The 23,641-nt window shown below is 38.6% G+C and overlaps 1 protein-coding gene across 1 annotated transcript in view; it reads right to left on the bottom strand.

Moving 5' to 3' along the window:
- Positions 1 to 14,310: 14,310 nt before the first annotated feature.
- The window catches only part of SCIN (scinderin), a 47,052-nt gene continuing 37,721 nt past the window's right edge, over positions 14,311 to 23,641 (bottom strand). Inside the window, exons 9-16 of the mRNA XM_062495291.1 lie at positions 22,601 to 22,722; positions 22,325 to 22,415; positions 19,722 to 19,892; positions 19,050 to 19,227; positions 18,459 to 18,580; positions 16,725 to 16,802; positions 15,385 to 15,445; positions 14,311 to 14,444 (exon numbers count right to left, since the gene is read on the bottom strand). Of these exons, the coding sequence (XP_062351275.1) occupies positions 14,311 to 14,444; positions 15,385 to 15,445; positions 16,725 to 16,802; positions 18,459 to 18,580; positions 19,050 to 19,227; positions 19,722 to 19,892; positions 22,325 to 22,415; positions 22,601 to 22,722 (957 nt within the window). The remainder of the gene's footprint in view (positions 14,445 to 15,384; positions 15,446 to 16,724; positions 16,803 to 18,458; positions 18,581 to 19,049; positions 19,228 to 19,721; positions 19,893 to 22,324; positions 22,416 to 22,600; positions 22,723 to 23,641) is intronic.

The raw sequence follows: 23,641 nt of genomic DNA, 5'->3' as shown, positions 1-23,641 counted from the left end.
TTTTAACATAAAATGCATAAGGCTTGTTTTTATCTCTTGTTCTGCTGAAAAGCAGTCAATACATAATATTTTATTGAAAAGGAAGGGATAAAGAACTGATGTGTTTTTCTAAGGTATAGCATATCCAACACAGTAGGTGGAGAAGGAATCTCATAAATTATGCATTTCTTTAGAAAAAGAGTTTTATGTCATCAGGGAGGTCATTTTAAGATTAGACAGAAATTAACATCTTTGACAACATGAGCATACCTGTATTTGTAAATATATACATGGAAATAATCCATGCTCTCCAGAAAATGCTTGGACACTCCCTACAGTTAATTTATTACATTGACCTGTTGTAACTTGCTATGAAGTCAATTATGATCTCTCTGGGGCTGAGACTATTTTTCACTGTAAGTCTTCTTTGCACCTTGATCTTAATTAATGCCTGTAGGCACTTCTGCAAAACAGCTATTAAATAACAATCCCAGTGGATCAACTCCTCCCATACACTTCATGCTACTTTAGAATGAAACGTGCAGACTGGGCAGGTGTTATGGAGTAATGGTATCTAAATTAGGGGGAGTGTAGAAGAGTTGACACATTCAACCTCTGATAATTGAAGGTAAGGGTAAAGCAAGGCTTTGATTATCCTGTAGAAGTCTTGAATGAAGGAGGTGTACAGAAAGAAGTGTACTTTTGAAGTGTGTAGCTAAATGTGGGGAGTGGGCTGTTCTTAGATGACTGCTGAAAATAACTGCAAGATACACGTAAGAGGAAGCAATGGTGAAAGGCTTGAGCCATGTGCAGAATTTTTAATGCAAAATAAGGAGGTGCCTAATTTTTGTGTTGGGATAATTTTACATACTGATAACTTTGCTCATTTCCTATCTAATCTCTACAGATCTGAGTACTTTCTGTCTCAGCATTCCTTAGTTCATGAAAACAACTGCAACTTCAGCTTCTCTGGGCTGAAAACCTTCTCTCCCTGCCTGAATACCAGTTTGCCAGTGGTTTAGCAGTGTAAATAGTAATATATTATTTTCTACATAAGTTTCTCACATATATGCTATAAATATTTCCCACACAGAAGAGGGCAGGGTCTGGGACAAATAATTGTGTTTCAAGAAAAAGAAGCAGTACCTGCATAACATGCAGCTTCTTCACTATGGTAAAGTAGGTGGTGGGGGTTTTTTGTGGTCTTTTTTCTTTTTTTTTTTAATTCCTTAATAGCCCAGGGATAATTTTGGTTCAGGGCAGGTTTTAGAGGGCCAGGCTTCCAATACTTCAATTATTAACTGCCTCTGAGAAACTTAGATAGTCCCTATTAGGGATATGGACCATGAAATTGGTTGAAGTGTTGCCAAGAAAGAATTGGCATACAGTAGAAAGATAAGGTTCTTGGAAATTTTAATATTATTACCCAACAGAGACTTAGGTTACGTTTTAATACATATCACTTTCTTCACTGCAGGGGCCATCTTACAGTGCCCAGATAACAAAAATGCAAAGGATCATCAAACATCTACTTGCAAGGCTGCATGTATTCTTCACAAGAAATCATCTTTCATATGGAAATAGCAATTCATGAAAATTAAATCTATAAGTTCATGAGAGGTTCATTGTAGCAGGACATTAAGTCGGAGTTTTCATTAGTACTGGTCATTTTAAAGTTAAATTCCACTCAAGTAGGTATACCTGTTGTTCTACAGCCACATCTAGTGATGCAGCAGATGAGAAATTCCTTCCAAAGCAAAGGTAGTGGGCTTGAATTTCCATGGTCAGATAAGCACGATATTCCTTTTGTTTTCATTAAATATCATCATTCTGAAGAACAGGATAATGGCATTTATTATTCAGTTCAATAGCTAATCACCTTAGAGTTATTTTTTAATAGCACCACGTGTTGTATGTAGCAAATTTGATTCAAATCAAATGAAAAATTAAGCATCAGACAAATTTTCTTGAGGCTGTATACTGCAGATGCAGAGGTCTATGGCCAGAACTAAAGAACAGTAAAAGACAGAAGCAAATATAAGCAAATGCTGAAGGAGGGATAGGAAGGAACCAGCTGCATCACAGAGCTGAATTGTTGTCAGACACAAAGGAATGAAGTCATAAGAAGAATGGAATTATTGCAAGGACTGTACACTGCCAGCTACAGGTAGCTGGCCTATAGCAATGGGATCCCAACACCCCATCTTCATGAGAGAGATGTGTTAGCAGTCTCACACCACCAATTATTGCTTCTCCATGGGGAAATTGAGCAGATTTCTCAATGTGTATTAGTTGCATTTGTTGCATTTCAGTACAGTGACATGGCAGACCTAGGCTGGGGTAATATGTATTAACGTTTGTGTAATAGCAATAATGTTTATTATTACAGTAACCAACTGTAGCTCGACTGTACATTCAAAAACTGAAGTTACATCTCTTCAACTATACCCTAGATCTTAGAGCTAAAAAAGTACTGCTTTGAATTGTTATATGGTTCTGAAATTATTGCTTTGAGTTGTTACATGGTACATAAAATATTACAGCAGTTTCACCATGAATTTTGAGAATCCCCTTGAATGTGAGCAGTAAGAATGAAATAGCTGACGAATTGCAACATGTGAGGTTTTGCTCTTAAGTCTATCTCTTAAACTGATGTACAAAATGGTTTGCACAAAGAAGCCTTCCATCATCTTTGCTATATCTGCTGAATTCTTTTATGATAAATTACATGCTCCATGAATTACTTTGCTTTGATTATTAAAAAGTAGTTGGTGGGAGAAAATCTAATTTATTTCCTCACGGTAAATAAGCTTAGAGCAGTAGGAGATGGAGTTGCTGTGTTACAATTTAAGTTACCACTCTGATTAGACCAGTTAATTAAATTTACTGTCATTTCATATGTACCTTCATATGAGATCTAACATCTATGTGTTGCTACTTTCATCTTCATAAATGAACACAATGTCACATAGCAGGCTAACAAACAAAAAGTCTCTTCTTTGATACTGACAGTCAGACTTTGTTGCATCTTCAAGTCTATTCAGGTGTGTTAGCTGAAAGCAAGCTGTACTAACTCATAAATGTTCTTAGTCACATTGAGCAAGTGTCAGCTCAGGGTAACTGAAATTGTAACCTCCATCTTCCAAGCTCTGTGAATTTTGGTTGTGTCATCCTCTGATGGGATGGCTGTAATGGTGATGACTCCATGTTTGTGGAACACAGGGAATAGTCTGACCACTTTGTGTACACAGGGTCGCACCTTCTGTGATAGGGTGGGACAGCAGAAAGGTTATCCCCAACAGCATCTCTGTGTTAACTCTCAGCCACAGAGTGTTCATTTAATAGCAGTGTAATTAATAAAGGTTTAGCATAGATTCCCTCTTCATATGATACAAAGTTTATAGTCACAAAATCCAAATCTTCTTTTTTTTTTTTTTTTAGCAACCCCAACTTCACTAAGAAGCTGATGCTAAAAAAAACCCCAGCAAATATGTTTATTTAACAAATGGACCAAATACCTCCTACTTTAATCCTTCATTACATGAGGGAAGACTTCTCCACCATGAGCAATTCCAGTGTTCAATGTGTGATACTACAAATGAGCAAGCCTTGTCTTGCACATTTTCTTTAATGGTTTTATACTGATCAAAGACTTACATTCACCTCAGCAACAGGTTCCCTACCTTCTACCCCAGGTTTGTGACAGCAGTTTTGCTTTTATAGGGTTTTTTCCCCTCTGGAACTAACTGACTTGAGTCATCACACTCTTTTGCTGAGAATTCAGTGCTACTCAGTGCTACTGTTTGGAAATCTTGCCAGTTAAGAGAATGGCTTCCAATATATCCCACACCCCCCCCCGCAGTATTTGTTTTTTTCCCCCCAGAAAAACCATGGGCACTTTAGAGGTTTTTTGTTTTGTTTTGTTTATTGTTTTGTTTTGTTTTTTTTGTATGACAGAGTAATTCCAAACAGTTTAAAATTCTGTCAAGCTGAGATTTCAGTGTCAGCTGCCATCTTCTGACATTGCTTCCTTTGAAAAGGGATGCAGAGTTTTTAAATTTATCACTTTAATATGATGAGAGCAGTTTGCAAGAAGATTAAAAGTATTACAATTACGAATATAAGAGCAGCATGTTTTATTTTGCCCCTGTATAGATTGACTTAATATGTGAAGGCATTTTCCCAGTTTCAGAATAATAATGGAAATGTTGGTAGTATAACAACTGCTGTTTGAGATATTGCTAGCACAGAGTAACAAAGAAGAAAAGAAAAAACTCCCATTAAATATTTTTATTTTCTAAAGAACTTTATAAATATTGTATAACTATTTAACACGTATAAAGGTGTTGACATTTGCTGGAATTGTAATAGGAAAAAACAAACAGACCTTGGACATCAGAACAAAGAAGTCTTTTATTTGATAAATTTGTATCTCAGTTGATTTACCAGTTTGTAAATCAGTTGATTTACTGTAGTGGAAAAAAAGTTACAAGTTCTGACGGAAGCTTCTGACTAAGTGTTTATGGGATGAAACATTAAGCCATTTTTTTCCTAACAATCCATCTGCTTGCAACAGTTACTTACTTAAAAGCTATGCTTTATTCTTCAGGTGCTGCATATATCCAAAAGGAAGTGGCAGGACAGGAGGAAGCACACAGCACTCAGTTCACAGTGTTTGAGTTAGCATATGGTTAATGAAATAGTTAAATGATAAACGTAGTACACTGAAACCTGCCATGAGAGCCTTTCAAAGACAGTCACAAAAGACAAAGCACTGAAGCTCCACTAATATGCAGGGACTGTGGCTGGCTGGAGCAGGGAGCCACTGCCTGTGTGGTGTGCACAGCTGGCTCTTGGATGTGTTCCCACCATTTTGGCAACAACTGAGAGGTAATGCCCATTCAATATAAAGGGTTCACTTTAATGAAAGTAAGAATGAGCAGGCTGTTGATCTGTAATAACTTAGTGTAAATCAAGTCAAGTGCATACCTTGAAGAGGAAATTCAGTTGCTCATCTCTCCTAAAAAGGCACAGCAGCAATAGAAACAGATTTCACAGAGATTGCACTGTATGGAAATAAAATTTTATGGGAGATATGCCTAAGCTCCCAGGAGGGCTGTGAAAAATCTAAAGTCTCTGCTTCAGTGTATAATAATGTATGTAGTACAGTGATAATGTCACAGCTCCTTAAGCCTGGTGCTCAGAGGCAACAGCTAAGAGAAGTCCCCACTGAGGCAATGAAATAGACCACAAACAATTTGTTTGATGTTTTCCAACCACTGTTCGGTAATTTATCAGTGCTCCTAATAATAGGAGCTTGTGAGTGCTCCTTATAACTCTTCGTCACATACAGAACAAAGTAGTATGGAACTACTCTCTGGCTTTCTAAAAGCATCTCTGTCTAAGATGAGTGAAAAGAGAGACCTGCTGGCTCCTTAGATAGAGGGAAGGGGTTTATTTTTATTTTTTAAACAAAGAAACAATTTATTATTAATTGTAGCCAGATAACTGAGCTCAAATGTAGTTGTAATACTTTTAATGAGGTAATTAATAGATTAACAATGTTCCTGAAGAAAAACAACAAATACATGCTTTAACAGATAAATTAACTTAGTCTTTTTAAATCAGAAGACCGGTAAAGCCTACTGAGCATCAGTGGTCTCATTCTCTGCAGTGCTTGCTTCGCTTCCTACCAGAAGTCTATCCCAGGCATTTCATTTTAGCTCTATTGTTGTGAGGCAATTGTGAGTTTTCAAAAACTGTGTGTCACTTGCTGGATCTTTAACCTTTGCAGTCAACAGGCATCTGAAGTACACAGTGAAGTACTTAATATGGCCCAGAAAAATAAAACATAAATTTTAATTTAATTTAAATTTATATAATTCAGAATTACATATGACCCAATTCTTTGCTTGCAAAGAAGGTCATAGTTCTGGGTGGCTTCTCATTTGGAGGCTTCCCAGGCACTAGGAATTTTGAGCTAGGACTTACCTGTGTTTGCCCCTATTCCAAAATAACAGCACTCCCAAGTGTAGTACATGCAAACCCTGATGTAGCAGGTCCTACAGCTTTGCCAGCTGTGTGGCAATTGCATTCAGTCCCTGTGCATATTTGGATTTTGAGCAATATATTGAATTTTGTTTTGAAGCAAGAGGGTGTTAAAAATCAGCTTACCAGGAGGGAATGGAAAGAGCAAATGCTCCTTTGCTTTGATTTCTGGTATGAAAAGTAAACTTCAGTCAGCAGAATATGAATGAGAGCTAAGCATTCTAGATTGGATTTTTCTCAAGCCCAAACAGAGTTGTTTGGTTGCCAGTGATAAGAACTACAGAGTTTCAGTGCCTCCAAAGGAGCTCTTTCCCCCCAGGGCTGAGGACAGTTTCACTAGCCTGAACTGTGGCAAGAAGGTTTCAGTCTCTTCCATTGAGAAATGTTGGGCATTGTATACTTAAATACTGGATATTTGTTGCAGTTTCTAAAATTCAAGCCAAATTAAAGGAAAAAAAAGAGAGAATTCTTTTCAGTTACAATACTTAACAGGTTCAGTGTGAAATCTGAGCCTATTACAGTGTGGAAAAGGAAGAGGAAAGCCAGCCCTTATCATATGGAGTTCCCAGGTTTGTATTTATGATGAGATGAAAAAGGGAAGAAGAACCAAAGAGAGGTCGATGAAAGAATGTTTCAAGTAAGACAAACACTGTGGGGGTGGGGAGGAATAATTTCATCTTGCTCAACTGTAGTCCAGATTTTTAAAATCTTATCAGCTCACCATGTGTTCTTTTTAAGTTAACAGTAAATCTCAAAATTACTTCAGTGAATGCAAGATTTGGCCTACTGCTTGCTAAATGTTAAAAGCTAAGTAACTTGAAAATTTATTTGAAAGCTAATCATGGGGGTGCTAGGCAGAAAGCTTTCTTTCACATCCTAGGTTTCAATTCTTGGAGGGAAACAACAGTAAACTCACTTTGAAGACCTTATAAAACCTGTCCCTGCAAAGTAGCTTTTGATTTCCTCTCCCAGGGAATATGATTCAAACAAGCCACATCATACGTTCCAATTCCATAATACTGAAAAAGAGAAGCCTTTCAGAGAATTTGGCACAGCTTCTACCACTACGATTGTAAACTCACATAAAACCCTGCCAAAATACCAGTTTTTAAATGCATAATTTTTTAAGCCCTTTGTTGACATCACAGTATTTTATCAGAATATAGGTTTCCCCTTCTCTGGCTCTCATAGCCACACCACGCTACTTAGCAGGCTTTAAACAAGGTAGGAAATGCAAATAAACAAACCTGTGGAGGAACAGATTGTTTAGCTGAGATTTTAATTGCGTTACTGAACTCCAATGAAGGGAGGCAATACTTCAAGAAGCCAGTAGTTGAAATGCTGCAAGGATAAGTTCTGCAGTTTTCATCTCTCTGAAGGCCTTCCTCTTCACCTCTACCTGGACTGATCACAGAAGATCAAGAGTCCAGACAGGACTCTAGGGAGCTGAAGCAGCAGTGGGATACTATGAACATAATATTTTTTTTTCTCAATGAATTATTTTGTTTAAGGCCTGTCTACTGCTGGAAAAATCAAATAAATAATACCTCCTTATGTAAGGAAAAAATAAGTATGGACATACCGCAAACAGAAAGAAATCTGTTTAAGGAAGTCTTTATGCTTTGAAGATTTTGTATTTCAGATGGTATACAATAAATATATGATACATTCAGCACATGATTAGATGCAATCCCAAACAGAATCTTCAGAGGAAGCATGAAGAGGCTTTAAAGAGGACAAATGGTTATATCCCTTCCTCCTGGTTTACTGATAGAAGGCCTCTGAAGCCATAGGTCATTCTGTGAAAGCCTGTTACTAAATCTGAGAGATTTTGCGTGCTGAGGGTCACTTAAAGAGCTCTGCCCTTCTGCTTAGGGACACTGATATCTGCAGTCTTTCATCACAGAACAACTGTAGATACAGGGATTTTTAAGTTAGCATCACAGCACTCCCTGCAAATCATTCATCTTTGAGTCCTTGCTGAGGATTGATTGAAGGCACAGCAGTCTGGCACATAAAGCATATATGTGTTCCTGTGTTTTTCAGACCTGTGATAAGTCAGAGTTGAGATAAAACGATAACCATTAGCAGTCACCACAGAGGCCCTAACTCCAAGCTTTCACTGGGCCAGAGTGATGAAATTGTGTGAAACCAATAGCAGCAGCTAGCAAATATCTGTTGAAGAATGGAGACAACATTTAAATGCAAAAACATTTAAATGCAAAAAAATGTTTTTTTTAAAAAAAATTTAAATGCAAGCTTCAAAATGAACAAGAAATTTAGTAATCTTCATCCTTCCATCTGCAGTCAGTGAGCACTTCTTGTTTCTCTCCATTCATACCCTTGACTGTGGACAGGACGGCTCATGCTCAGTCTCTGGACTGAAACCATGTCCGTGGATGTCTGCTACCCAGCATAATTCAGTAATAATGAAAGAAAGATCCAATACATTATCAACAGTCACAGTCCTTAAGTGAACCACAAAACAACACTTGCCAGAAACAAAATTAGCTGTACTGCAGAGAGGCCCTGTGTCTTTAACAACAGATGCCACCCTTTTCAAAAGCAAATCTTTTCATTAACCAAGTTGAAGAAGCACCTGAAGATTTTGCTATTTCTTTGTAAACTCAGCAGACCCTTATCTTTGCTTCATACTTATAATCCCCAGAGCAGTTGCTCCCAATCTGGAGAGGAATTTTATGGACCTGATGCAGATACACCCATAGTTACAGCTTTCATTGAGTGTTAAGGCTGAACAGGTGAGAGCGAGAGATCTATTTTAGCTTATATTGTGTTATAACACAAAAAATTTACTCCTCAGTTGAGTGGGCCTCTGTCCTTCCTCTTCTGCCCTAATGCCATGGCTGGTGGAACTGCACACATTCTTCAGCAGGTCTCTGAGGCATCACACTCGTCTAATCCTGCTCTGAGCAAGTCTATGCAGCCTGGCACCAATAACCTGGGCAACTGTCTGGATTATGAGCAGTACTTACAAGATGACAGTGTTGAGAAGTGACTTGACTAGGTCAAGCACTCTACAAACACATGGTAAGAGACAGAGCAACTTAAATAAATGGGGAAAGGATTGAGGAAATCCTCAATAGGTAGAGAATAGGACTGAAATTCAGTGATTCACTTCATGCAGACAACAGGAAATAGAGGTCTCAGAATCCCAGTTTGCTGCTTTGAATATCAGACGACTTTTCATCACCTTTCCTCACACAATCTTTAAAAAAAAGATCACTTTGAGTTTTGGGAATTCACACATAGTATTACCTGGATGCTGAAGTGCATCTGCAAATGTTAGGATGGGACAGTCTGGCAGCAGAAGGCTGCCTGGGCCTATCTAGAAAGAGAGAATGGGATTGTTAGAGTGGGCTTCTTGCCTCTTCTTGCTGGTAGGACATTCACTGCCAGTTCTTGCCCAAGTACAGTGGGAGAGTAGCTGGTTAGTGTTGGGAAGGATAGCAATCAGAGGTATCTATAGCCCACTCAGCTGGTTGAATGGGGACTCTGATGTGCTGCAACGCCCACTACAGGAAACCTGGGACCTTTCTGAGACACCTCTGTGAAAATCTAAGCCTGAAGGAAATTTGTAATTTTCCTATCAGTGGTCTATTGTCACGACAGCTGTTTCTGTAGCTGCTTGTTCTGTAGGAAGGGTATCAGACAACACAAAGCATGGTGAACTGTTGGGCAGACAATGCAAAAATTACCTGATTGCATCCAGCCTTGATGTTAGTATTGCCAAATTCTGATAAATCATTCTGAGTCATCTCTGTGGTATCTGTTGGAGAGCAGCAAAGAGAGCTGTGCTCTTCTAGCACCGATCAAGAGGCCTTTTTTAAAATAATCAAATCATTGTTACTGCAAAAGCAAAAGTGTGTCTCTGGGCCTTTCTTTCAGTGGGATGCTGTTCAGATTGTTGCAGTCTCCCCCATTTGCCTCCAAGCATCTAATTTTTGAGGCAGTGATCTGCAGTTTAACAAACAATAAAAATCAATGCTTTCATGTCATGTGCACAGAGGCCCAAATTTCACTGTTGACTGATTAAATGTGGTGGTAAAATGTACAGTGCTGTGGTTCTCAGTACACTCATAGCAACCCTTTGAGGAGAGAACACTCACAGGGTGGAAGTGTGGATGTGTTTAGGAAGAAGCCTGATATAGACTGTTTCACCTTCTGCTTGCTCCCCTGGAATAACTCTGTCTGCTATTATTATTTAAAAAAAAATCAGCTTACATATTCTGTTCTGTAGGAGCAATTTTTTCCTCCCTGCAATGCAAATATGCTTTAATGTGGAAAGGAAAATGACAAACAGAGGGAGAAGAGCCAAAGTAATAATCCATTAATTTTATGCCGTGGTGGGCCTTGCAGTTCCCATTGGTCAGCTCTTCACCTCCTTGCACCTTGGAAGCTTTAATTGAAGTTAGTATAGTATTTTCATTTTTAGCGTAAGGTAATGGGCAATAGGCAGAGAAGGTCAAAGTAACTTTAGGCTGGTCAAGAGGGGATGTAATTCAACATTAAGGACCTGTAGTAGATTAAAGATCTGATTGTGTTTTCAGAAGTTCCTTTGATTTTAGCATCAGAACTCCTGATGCCGTAAGAAGGCAAAAGTGTACTATTTCTTTGTCTAAAGACAAAATTATTGTCTTTAAAAAAGAAAATGCAAGGACTTGTAGAGTCAGCACAGGAAAGTATTATCTAGTTATGGGTTTATTAGATAATAATTTTTTGGCTTATACACTTGCATTTGGCTCAATTAAGCCATAAAGGCAGAACTTCAGTGAGATGCTGCTGAAACATTTGTATTGTAAAGCAAAGTTTGAAGGTTTTTTCAGAACCTTGCTATAGAGAAGTCAACTCTGAGGAAGAATTTCAGTCCATGAAAAAGAATAGCCTTGTTTGGGACAATTTTTCTTTTTAATTCTTTTACATTCAGTAAAAATGAAGACTACAAGAAGATTACAAAGTTCATAACAAGAAGTGTTCCTCTAGCCTGTAAAGATGTCTAAAGATGTCTGAGAGCATAGTATCTCCTGCTGCAGTCTAGTGAGCAAAACATTTTCTGTATGATTCCTCAGTTCTCCTGTGGGAGAGAGCACTATATTCCTACTGTCTACCATCTCCCATCACCAGCATTTTCTTGCTATAGTTGAAGCCTCTGTGAGTCTGCACTGGCAAGAAATCAAACCATTCAATTGAATTTAGCTGCATTTAATGTAAACATTTACAGCAGATCTAATTCTATGTAGCACTATGTGCTATGGTCAAAATGGGTATTTAGAGCAGTGATTCCAGAAGCTGACTTCTGTGCTGTGCATAATCTGTAGTTATTCTTCTAAAATTATGGTATTTTATGTAATATAAATACTACATAGTACTATGATGTCATCTTAGTTCTAAGGATTCCTAACATCTTTCTACTGCAATGAAATAGAGATGAAAAATTATGCTGTGTTTACAGCCGACAGAACATGAATGCTTTCTGTTTGGTAGTAGCATAATGAAACTCCTAAATCAGGGTCTAATTCTGCCACAAGTAGAGTGAACATACTATTACTGTGTGATAATACTGCAAGACATAGCTTATTCTTGACTGAACTTGACTGTATACACATCTGCAATACTTTTTTCTATTATGAAAACCAGGCAGATAGGTTTGAAATGTATATTCATAAAGTTAGGTGTTTAAATATTTTCTTGAAAACAGCTTAATCTTTGACATTTCCAAGCACTCATAGTCCATCCTGTCTGTCCTCCCTCCTTCTCTTCTTCTTATTGAGAGAAAGAAATACATCTTTGTGTGTATTGTGCATATACATATGAAAAATAAACTTCCTCACTGGCAAGTAAACCCAAGAACAATGTTGCTAGCAGCTGTTGTGCTTAAAGCCCAGTGGAGAACACTGTTCCCTTATGAGCTCTCAATGCTCTTCTCAACATCAGTAATCAACATGCCAGAACAATGTATTACAAACTCAAAAGTCCAGGCCAGGAGATCACAAAAGCTCCTCTGTCTTGTGTGAGGGAACAGAAAAGAGGCTTTCATAGTGCTGGAGAATATACTGGCAGACTGTGCCAGTTCAGAGCCCTCAGTGTCCCGGAAGATGTTTATGTACAAGAAGGACAAATCTTGTCTAATCCTTGGCTCAGAAGCTACTATGACTGTTATTTTTTAAAAATGAGAAGAATCATATGTATGTGTTGAAGATGACAATCAGATAATTACAGGCTGCTCAGTGGCTGAGGCATTGAAAAGGTCTTTGTGCTCCTTCCAGCAGGAGAAGGACATCTTATCTACTCTCACAAATAAAAAGCAAGATGTATCATTTAAAAACAAACATAAATCTATTTCCTCCTATTTTATAAAGCAGTTATTTCTGTACTCAATTGTTTTTGCAAGTGAAAAGTTATAAAGCCAGAGAGTTTGAGTAATAACAATGGTGTTTTTTCTTAAAGATGAAAATAACCTAATAAGCACCAGTTCTTAGATTTTTCACTTAGGTTTGTAATTGTCAAGTTGTTGAGAAGAGTTAAGCTTCCATTGGGTAAAATGGCACCAAACTCAAAACAAGTAACTTCTCACTGCACTGCCCTTTTAAAAGGAAGGTACCTACTTAGGTTTTCAGGAAGTCTTGCCAGATGCCAGTGGAAGCACTGCCCTACAATATGTCAGAGAGAGGAAGATCAGCTTGGCATATAGAATACAGGTGTTTGTAACTTTATTTTAAATGAAATTACATTCACATACAGCCCAGCTATATTAGCAGACATTACAACAAATGTTTAAAGCTAACTCCTATAATTAGTCTCTTAGCTCCATTATTCTTTTGTCATTGGTATTATAAGTTCAGACTAAATTCACTCTTTTGCATTACCCTGATTTAAAATCCCAATCATGTTAAAAAATACAAAAATGTCTAAAATTTCACTTGCCAACCTTACTTACAAGAAGAATAAAAATGCTGAAATGCTGTCATTAAAAAGCCACATTGGTATGATTTACGGCTGTTCAAATTGTACAAGCATTACTGGATAAGTGATCAAAGAAGTGATAAAGGTTTGAAAGAAGTTTTCCCACTGCCCTTAAGTATACTCTTTCTGGCTGAGTTACAATAAAAGCCACTTTGAAAACATACTTTTAAATTCACAAGAATTATAAAAAGCTCAAGTAAGTGTGCCTGAGGAAAAGGAGAAGGCCATATTCTATGGTGCATACTCACATTCCTAATTCCCAGAAATGCTAACAAAAGTAGGGGTTTCCTTGCTTTTGATGTGCTTGATATTTGTCTAACACCTGCACAGAAAATTAGAAGGACATCCTGCACCTGACAAGGTGAACAGTCTGCATGCTGAAGAATAAGTGAGTACTGCTGAGTAAGGCAACTGAGGTGAAGTATGGCTTGAGAGCAGTCTGGTTAAGGCAGAGTATGTGTTTTCAAAGCTGTTACTTTTGCTTCCACTTCAAAGCACTAGTGCACTACAATGCGTTTAAGAGCTTTAGTTAAAAAGACCTGGTGGAGCTGGAGCTGGTTCAGAGATAAATCTAACAGAATTCATCACAATACGCTAGACAGTGCCTCAAAAAAACCTTTGTCAATTTCATATTCTGACAGTATTCAGTCTAATGCTCCACACACATATGCATTAACAGGACAAACATGTGTCAAGCACAGCTTTCTCCAAATATCCATCCACTCATCCATCCATTATTTGCTCCCTGTGAGCCACAACTCCCACTGTGGATCAGACGTATTCTGAAATTTTTAATGAGTGTAGCAATATGTGGGGCTAGTAATTAAATCATGTGCAGTCCTTTCCTTGCAATGGATAGTTTTATTCCTCTATCAGGCCAAATTCTGCACAGTATTATCTTGACCTTAATCTGAAGGAATTTCTGTGGCATTAATTTGGATTTTTAAGGGAAGAGAGAATTTGGTCCATTTTAGCACATTTAAAGAAACTGATCCACAGCTTCTCTTTAAAGAATCAGTAGATTAAAGAAAATGTATTTCTTTCTTTTAAGATTAAAGATTGGTAACACTTTCTGTATTTACTACTAGAAAAGCCCCATTCACCCCATTTGGCCAGTTTAAAATTACCATTTATCCTTTCCAGTGCTAAGGATTTTTAGGTTATTCACAGAAATACATCAAAGCTCAGGAAAGTGTAACAACAGACGCATTGTATTGCTGCATAAGCTTATGCTTAAAAATACTAGAAAGTAGCTGGGCTCTGATCATTCTTTGGTTTGAAGCTGGAGTCTCCTTGGAGAGATCAGTTCTTCCATTTGTTTGAGTCCCAAGCCAGGAACCAGCCAGTGAATGTGGGGGGTTCATACCCTTGCTTCACAATTACAATGGGGGTTCCCTTATCTCTGCCAGAAGGATCTGTTTCAATATAGCGTTTGGCTAAAAACAGACAGGAAATAAAAGATGGAATATATTAGTTCGTTCCTTTGGTATAAAAAATACATTAAAAGCCATAGTGAAAGAACACAGTGCTGCTATAATACAGTAGTCAATTAATTATTTCAAAGGCAATGAGATGATCAGGTAAAGGCTGATTTTTCCCAGCTAGCAGAGAAGGAATTTTCCATGAAGTTAAAACAGAGGGATTGCTTCTGAGTAGTCTGTTGCCGTACAGTTGGGTTTTCACTCTTAATCAGGAGAAAGCATTTGCTGATGCTGTGAGGATGCACAAGCTTCACTCTCATTTTGTCCATGTAAAAGCCAGTGAGAGTAGTTTTCCTTGACATCTCAACATGACATTAATACATATGGAAACACAGCCAGGTAACCTAGCTGCTCCAGGGAAGCACATGCAAGGGTTTTCAGCATGAACTTTGTCAGAATAGCTCAGCTGTAATAAGTCACACCAGGGATGACACACGATTTTTCAAGGAGGTACGTGCCATGTAAGTTGTCTTGATTTGTTCTGTTTGTTCTGTAATTGGAATTTCCTCCTGCAGATTTAACTTAGTGAAGGGTGGCACTATAAGGACTTGCTGGCAATCCTTTCTCCATATACGTTATTGAGGGTGCAGGTCAGTAGGGACCATCTTTTAAATTCCTTCTCTTTTCAGTGCAGTTACTTTTCATAGGGCTCTCCTATACATTATTTAAAAAGCTCTGCAGCCCAGTAATGCTATCTTGATTAATTTTATCCTTCATAAACTTACAGAGTTCTAAAGCACATTTAAAGGTGAAAATAATCATCTCCTGTATTAAATCCTAATAAGCTCAGTAACACTTTAAACATAACTAGATTTCTTCTACATCATATTTTCCCCTTTGTTAAGTAATATTGATGCTACTTCACTCAGAAATCTGCCAAATTGATTTGATTTACCCGATTTAACAGATTCCTGTCGCTCCGTTTCATTAGCGTCCTTCCCAATCCAGATGAAAACCTGAAAACAGAGGAAAGACTTAACTCCCCTGGTGTTATAAGAACGTTGTGTACAGCTGGTAAAGTACAAAATAGTTGATTCCTCTAGGAGAAAGAATACATGCTATAAAAAGACTGCAGAGATACAGAACTCTCACAAATCACAACTGATGTTATTTTCTCCCTTGTGAGAAAGTGTAGTTTTGCCCTCCGAAATTTCACTGCTCTCTGTGCCACTGGAAGGCCAGACCTTTATTCATTCTGATGAAATGATCTCTAATTATCTTTTCCGTAAGTATCTTTTACACTTTTACAAGGAAATTGCTCTTTGGGTGCAGGTAGTCTCAGGTTTGAGCTCTGTGAGCACATCAACATTTGTGCCTTGTGGTATGTGCTACCCTAGGTAACTGCTAGGTAGCCAACTGAAAAACCCAGCAACAAGAGCTTTGATCTGCAATTCCCTACACCCCTTTTTTTCTCTCCAGGATTTGCTTGGAAACCAGCTACATGTCCCAGGACTTCTTATCTGGGTTGGTATGTCCCAACTGCTTTCCACCCAGCTCTTCCCCACCACCCCCCCCATCACTCCTTTTCACATGAACCATGGACATTCCTTCTTATTTCCAAAAACCTCAGTCTTTTGTTCTTTAAGGGTTAGGCTGAAGAAGACAAATAGGGTGTGGGCCTTCTCTTTCCCTCCAAGAGGAGAGGAAGGATAGAGAGAATATACTGTGGGAAACAGATGTTTTCTCTACATCTGCACTGAGTTTGTCATTCAAAAAACTCTCCACATTTTCAGTGAACTTGGAAATTATGGAGATTATTTCTCTCACCCTTCATTCACTTTCTAGTATGAAGAAGTTTTTATAAGAGTCTATCTAGTATTGCTCCCTTTCTCTGCTAGGACTTTTTGTAGGTGGCTCTTGCTACAAGGATTTAGTGGATTCTAAATACATTTAATACAAAAACTTAAAAAATATTAATATTTTTTTGTGATAAATTCAAGAACACTATTGAGGACCCTTTCCAGAACCCTGCTGAGGCTTTTCTCTTGCAGCCTCCATTGGTTTAAATAGGAAGTGCATGCCATGGTCTCATATTATGCTTGGAACTTCAATTGCATGTGTGAAAACCAGCACAACATATAGCTCAAAAAGTATAGCTCCTTCTGGTATAATTTAAAGAAAACAAAACTGCTTCCATTCTGTCAAGGTGACTGTTCCTCCCATCCTACAAACTACGTGATTAAGAATGGACTATCCTTGTTATCACAAAAAGCAGTGGTCAAGTACACATCTCACCTGCTCCCAAGCATCCAGCAACATGACATCATCTTCAGCCAAATCCTCCTGAGTGAATTCTCCTGGGACCTCTTCAATCTAGAAAGGGTAATATGTTTTGAGGGTGTTCCTTTGTTTTTAACGATTTATCAAGACATACAATTTTTCAAAGACCTAACCTATTTTTATAATGTTAAGGGCAGAGATAGATTCCTTTGGCTCCTAAAGATCAAACCCTAAACTGATTTGACGAATATGTTAAGGGTGTTTCTCTGCAATTAAACAAATCACATAATGGCATGTCCTATAAAATCAGCTCTCAGTTTTTCAGAATTGGTAATATATCCTCAGAAGAGGCAAAGATCCACATTATAATTGTTGACTACTGTGAAGTTGGGACTGATGTCTGCCAAAAGAAGGAGACAGGGAAATTTAAACCAACCAAGCTGATACCAGCTGATACATTCATGAAGCTTACATTCATTAATTAGGAAAAGAAACTGCTTTGGTTTGCAGTAGTGAGCTCAGAGATGACATACACACCCAACCACACTTTCCAGTCACTTGACAATGGGACACTACCGTTGACTAAGCCATTGAGGATTAGTCCCCAAAGAAAAGGCAGACTGCTTGCTTCTTCCAGGGATGTGCAGGAAGATAGAAAGGCAGTTTAATATTATTCTGTATGAGAAGAGAGGATAATGTAGCTAATGGTTCCTACTTTTAAAGGATTGTCAAGGGTTTGGCTATGTGTGGTCATGTAGGAGTGCTAAAGGGAAGCCAAGCAGATGTTGAAAAAGACATTCCTTTTCCCCATCCTGTGTTACAGTGCCCAGAAGATCAGAGTGGTCTCACCTGCCTCTTCTGAGACCTCTAATGGTGGTGACTCAGTTACTAGAGAAAGGCTACAGGAGAGAGGGGATTTCATATAATTTGAAGGGAATTTTAAATAAAAGCTAAGTCCATAGCTCCCAGCAGACTACTGCAGAGAGGTTGGTTCCTATTACTCTATTTCCCAGGACTATTTTAGAAGCTTGTTAGAAGAATACATTTTCCTACTCTCATGAGATTTTAAAGTCCTTATTAAAGGATCCTATTTGTTTTATCCCTCTCCAGATGACTGTGCTGTGCCTAAAGGAGACTGACAGCTATGTCCCCTACCTAAAAATGAGTGTGTCCTTGCCAACTGGTGACATAGCATTGCCCTCCTAGAATACAGTAAGCAATTAAGCCTGAATCACAGACTTAATACCCAGTGCATAGCTCTGGGTACTTCTGCCATGGAAGTAGGTTTTCCTACCTCCTCGAGCACAGGCCAATACCTTAAAGGCATAATTATACACTTTAAATCTCTATGGAAAATTTCAGACTGCTAGGGATTTTTGGCAAGCAGCATTTCTTTTCCTTGCCACCACTGTCAAATACAAACACAAGGTGCAAGGCACTGACCTGCTCTTCCTCAACAAATTGATAGCAATCTGGTGATGCTCTGCAAGAATTAAATTGCTTTTGACTGGGCAAATGCCTTATCTTTTTGCATCTGCAAGCCTCTATTTCCAGGCTGGAGCAGGCTCTGGATGCAGACTTCTGCAGTATTAATTATTCTGTTCATCCATCGCATTTGGATAGTTTAAAGCATCAAATGTCCTGTCTAACTAAGCCAGATCCCCAAATTCATTTAATGACCACAGATTTCCAAGGCAAAATATACCAGAAACCATATAATTAAACAGAAAGTATCTACCATATACTCACAATAAATCTGCCTGTCTTATTAGAACAACCATACAAGCGAGGGGGATGATCTTCAGCATTTGTCAAGAGATGTGATGAAGTCTGGTATTGTTTTTTGCCTCCAAGTGCTTTCCAGAATTCCTCTAAAATACATGATATATAATTTATTCACCAGCTGATTAAACATTTGATGTTTCAGCTTGTTAGATAGAGTCTCAAAAATCCCCAAACAATCTCTTTGCTGTCTCAAAAATGAATGTGTTTCCTTACAGTACTTCCTGCAGTTTGTCAAAATACCAATATCAGCTGCATGCTCAGAAACAATCATAGAATTATAGAATGGCCTGGATTGGAAAGGACCTTAAAGATCATCTAGTTCCAATGCCCTTTGGGACACCTTTCAGTACACCAGGCTGCACAGAGCCCCATCCAACCACTCCTTAAACACTTCCAGGGCTGAAGCGTCCACCACTTCTCTGAACAACCTGTTCCAGTGCCTCACCACCCTCACAGTAAATAATTTTTTCCTAATATCTAGTCTAAACCTACTGTCCCCATGCAGTGCTGTGTGTTCTCAGCTGTCTATTAGCAGCCATGTGGACTCATACGAACCTGGTTCCTGGCCTTCATTAATCTTAGTGGTCTGGCATTTGAGAACATTGGCAATGTATTGAGCTCCTTGTTCCTCTTCTTTACTTGCTCCTTTTCCTACCCACATGTAGCCAGAGTTGTTTGGCAGTTTCAGAACAAAGACGTCATTAGAGTTTAGTGACACTGCATCAACATCAACCTAGATTAAAAAATATATTGTTTTATTCTTCAGATCTTCAAATAATATAATTACTATTTTGCATGTTTATATAAAATGTGTAGACATGTTAATCTGCTACGCTTTTGGTCTTCAGTTCTTCCCTAGTTTTATATTGATACAAATTAGAGAAGGATTTAAGACAGGGAACTGACTTGCAGGACAAAACTTTGGGCTGTTTGCAGTAGGAAAGACCATCTCATAGGAGTTGCTGACTTCCCGTCTATTCTTTGTCAACTGACTGTTCACTGTATTCTTACAGTTCCTCTGAATGATGTAGACTGATTCCAGCCAGCTACAGCATATACTCTCTGGTTTATTGGACGGGTTCAACAGAGTCAAATAGAGCAGTGGGTTAGATTTGGAGTTCTGTGTTCCTACCACATATGACTGGTACCCAACAAAATTAGAAAAGCTCATGGCAGCTCTATCATTTCCAACTGGGAATGGGTGGTTTACCTAACAGGTGACCTTACCTCTGCAATCCTAGTAATGGCTGCTAGGTTCCTGCGGATTTGGAAGAGTCGTGTCGCTGGAGCAGGTTTCTGACCTTCCTTCTTGGACGTCCCATCCTTGTAGACTATAAGTGGTTTGTTTTTGAACAAGCTCAGTAAATGTGCAGGCTCTTTGCCTTGACTGACTCGGATCTGTACATATGTAAAGAAAGGCAGTAAAAGAAACAAAAGGATACAAGTGGCTATTTTCCGTCTTCAAATAGCTTAGGTGATCTTACCCAACAATGCTAAGTATGTTAGCAAAAACAAGAAATGGCAAACTGAAAAGGTCTAAAAATATAGTTCCAGACGACATACAGAGTTACAGCATTTGTGAGATTTTTTTGTCAATCATGGTGACACAAAGAAAATACTCAAAACTTCTAACACCATATTTAGCTGATTAAAATGGCTGCTATCTACTGTCATAAAAAAACCCCACTCATTTTCAAAAGAACTGTCATTTCATAGTGTTTTATAGAATGGCTTAATTCTCCTGAAAAACTGTCTTGCAAGTTTAGGTGCTCTCTATTTAAGTTGAAGAGAATGGTTGTTCATTTCATTCATTATTTCTATATGTGTTTTATCTGCAAGAGGGTAAAAAAGAGTAGCATACATTTTTTATCCAGAGTATAACATGGATGATGAAAATGAACTTCTATTACATATGCAGAAGATGCTACTGCCATCTAAAAAAAACACATTGCACTATGAAGAATGACTATTTTTAGGTTAATGTATGATAAAAGTTATTTGTATGCAACCATTTAATTTTCCTTTATAACAGTACCATTGGCCAACATAGAGGTCTGCAAGTCCCTGCCTTTCATTCCCAGAAAGAAAGGGGGAAAAGGGAATGAGACCTGCTGTGTAGCCAGCAGTGTAGGAGAAATGGAGAGCCCTCAGTGAGGGCTGGGGCAGCTGAGAGCCAGGGTGCCCAGAGGGGCAGCCACAGCTGGGCAGAAGCAAGTGCTTTTACTTATTTCACAGGTAGACATAGGATAACCTAAGACACATACACTTGTAATGGACAAACTGCAGCAGGATTTTACAAATGGGGAGGGGGGCGAACCTCAAAACCCCCAAAAATTCCAGAAAACAAAAACCCAAATAAACTCAAAGCATCCAAATCACCCAAACGGCAGAAAGAAACATTCTTGCAAGCCCAACGTTTTAGTAGTCATTTGTACTGTCATGCCATCTAGTGACCACACAAAATAGCACACTTAAAGCTTTCAAATAATGCTGATAAGAGATGTTAGGCACAGGTAATATATTCTGGTGGCATAAAAATGCACACAAACATACATATGTACATATATACATACACATATAGATATGTACACATACATATTCTTAAACTCATTGCAGGCTGAAAGTACTTTTAAATATCACATCTACTGCAGTGAAATGGATCTCCTTCAGCTTTAATAAAAAGACTTTTTAAGCACCTTACAATTGCAGTAGTAATACTGTTAACAACAGTAATAACATTGTTATTACTTTAAGATTAATATTAGCCTTAGGTATGAGGCAGGACTACATTGTGCTGGACATGGTCCAAATATTGAGCACGTTAGGAATATTTCAAGCAGTAATTATCTAAACGTGTTCTAATCCTCCCTTAATATAATTTCAATCAGAAATCATAACTGATTAGTGGCTAAAAGCATGGGCTGCCATCTGAATTAACTGTACCTTGGTGGGTTGGGGAAGCCTTTTTCTTTCATAATTAAGAAATGGGAATCACAGAATTATCTCCTGCTGCCTAGAAAATTTCTGCTTGTCCCTTGTCATCTTACAGCTTGAGCTTTTCTGTGAAAAAAGACCTCGCAGGTCTTCACCTACCCACCACTTCTCTGTAGTGATATAAGGAGAGCACATCCTGTCAAGCAAAGGACTACTCACACCCTTTAGTTGCCAATGTCCTGTGCCTTGCTTTGCACACTCTATTTCTGCATGTAAGGATGTGTATCCTGCTTTCATGGAGCTGCAAGCTCCACTATGGAATGGGAAAACCCAAGTCATGTTCCTCACTGAAGCAAGGAAATAATCAGACTCTGTTGCACAATTCCAGCAGGCTTTCCTCTTCTGTCTTTCATGTGGCTTTCAGTTCTCCCAGTTTTGGCCCTCTAAAAGTCAAATGTCTTGTCTGGGCTAAGTATCACAACTTCCTCCATAATCAAAAGGAGACAGAGCAGCTCCCACAGAGCTATTAACTTGTCACACTCCTTTTTGGAACAAGGTGCCCTGGGACAGTCTTATCATTCAGTCTCCACTGGCTATGCATAGAGTCTCTGAGTATTGGCAGGACTGAAACCTAATTTTAAAACAGTGGAAATCAAAGGAAAGAAAAGATAGTTTTAGGTTCTGGCATATCTCTGTTATTTTGGACAACTGCATACAGAAAGGACGATTAAAATGGGCAATTTCTGGCAACTTCAACAGGATCCCATGGTGCTTGGCCTGACACAGACCTGAGCAATTGGCATTTCCAGTCTTTAAATGCTAGCTCCTCCTTTCAATTCTCTTCCAAATTTGTATTTATCACATGATCTGTTGGATTTTATCCAAAAAACACTAACCTGCACAGCCTGATCATTTAATGACCGATCCAGCTGAACAGTCAGAAATGCAGATGCAGTCAGTTCATCTTTTGTAGCATGGGCTCCTTGCCTGAGGAAGACAAGGAGAAAGACAATGGTTAAATTTAGCTTCAAAGTAACTCAGAGCTTGTGCTGTATGACAAACTCACAGTGAATGATCTCACATTTATGTACGTTCTACTCAAAAGGACATAAAGTCAACATAAAAAATAGTATCCACACACTGCAGGTCTGTGCAAAGGCAACCAAACATACCATGTATAGATGATCTGCCCTTTAGGGTAAGTGTAGAGGATAATGTAACAGTCACCCCCATAGAACTGTCCATATGTCTCAGGTCCCACAGGAACTCGGCCACTGCTTTCCACACGCCAGATCTGGGAAACAGGGAAATCACTGGAGATTGCTGAACTTCATCCTGAGACTTCTCCCGAAGTATTTTATTATCTTATCCCTTGAGTGTCCTTTCTGTTCCCAAGTGTTATTGAATAGAAACAGGGAGGATTCTTCATGAAGTAGGTAAATGCACCCAGTGCCCACTGAATTAATGACAACCATCAACAAGGGACTGCAGTACACTTCACTTTGTCTTGATGGTTTGTTGCTACACAATCACTTCACAACGCTATGCTGAACTTTCTTAACACCTTAAGGTGACAGTATGGCACAACATCATAAAACTAACATATCATTTAGGAGAGGCACACTGCAGTCAGATAATGTGGTGTTAGGCAGATTTCTTCCTATTTCGTTCATTGTAGCCCAGTTCAGCTAACAAATGGCTGCTCAAGCCTATGGACCATCCCAAGCGTGAGGTCAGAAACACAGAAAATACACCAATGAGACTATAGGTATTCATCCCTTCTTTTTCTTCCAGAAGCCCAACATGCAATTTGCATTCAACAGGCCATGTTGATACAATGCCATGCCAGCCCTGTGTAGCCCAAAGATAGTCCTGAAGTGGGATATAGAAAGTTCTAGTAAGACTGTACAATCATCTTTTTCCTCTCCAAATCCAGGCTACCTGAGAGACACAATAGGGACTAAGAAGGCTCCTCTAGAAAGCAGGATGCCTAGATAAAGACACAGAATGGATTCTGATTCCAAGTGCAAGTCTTCCCATTCCAGATTTCAAACTGATATGAGCTTGAAGTTTTTCTTTGGAGTAGGAGTCATATTTAAAGTAAATATTTACAAGGTATTGTGTAGAAGAGGTAATATTTCTGGTGTTCGATTTCTCTTGATGACTGGTACACTTTCACAAACACCAAAAGAACACAACCTAGCATACAGCAG

This window comes from Cinclus cinclus, chromosome 1, assembly GCF_963662255.1.
Source record: "Cinclus cinclus chromosome 1, bCinCin1.1, whole genome shotgun sequence".
Lineage (NCBI taxonomy): Eukaryota > Metazoa > Chordata > Aves > Passeriformes > Cinclidae > Cinclus > Cinclus cinclus.
This window is presented reverse-complemented; position numbering and strand designations above follow the sequence as displayed.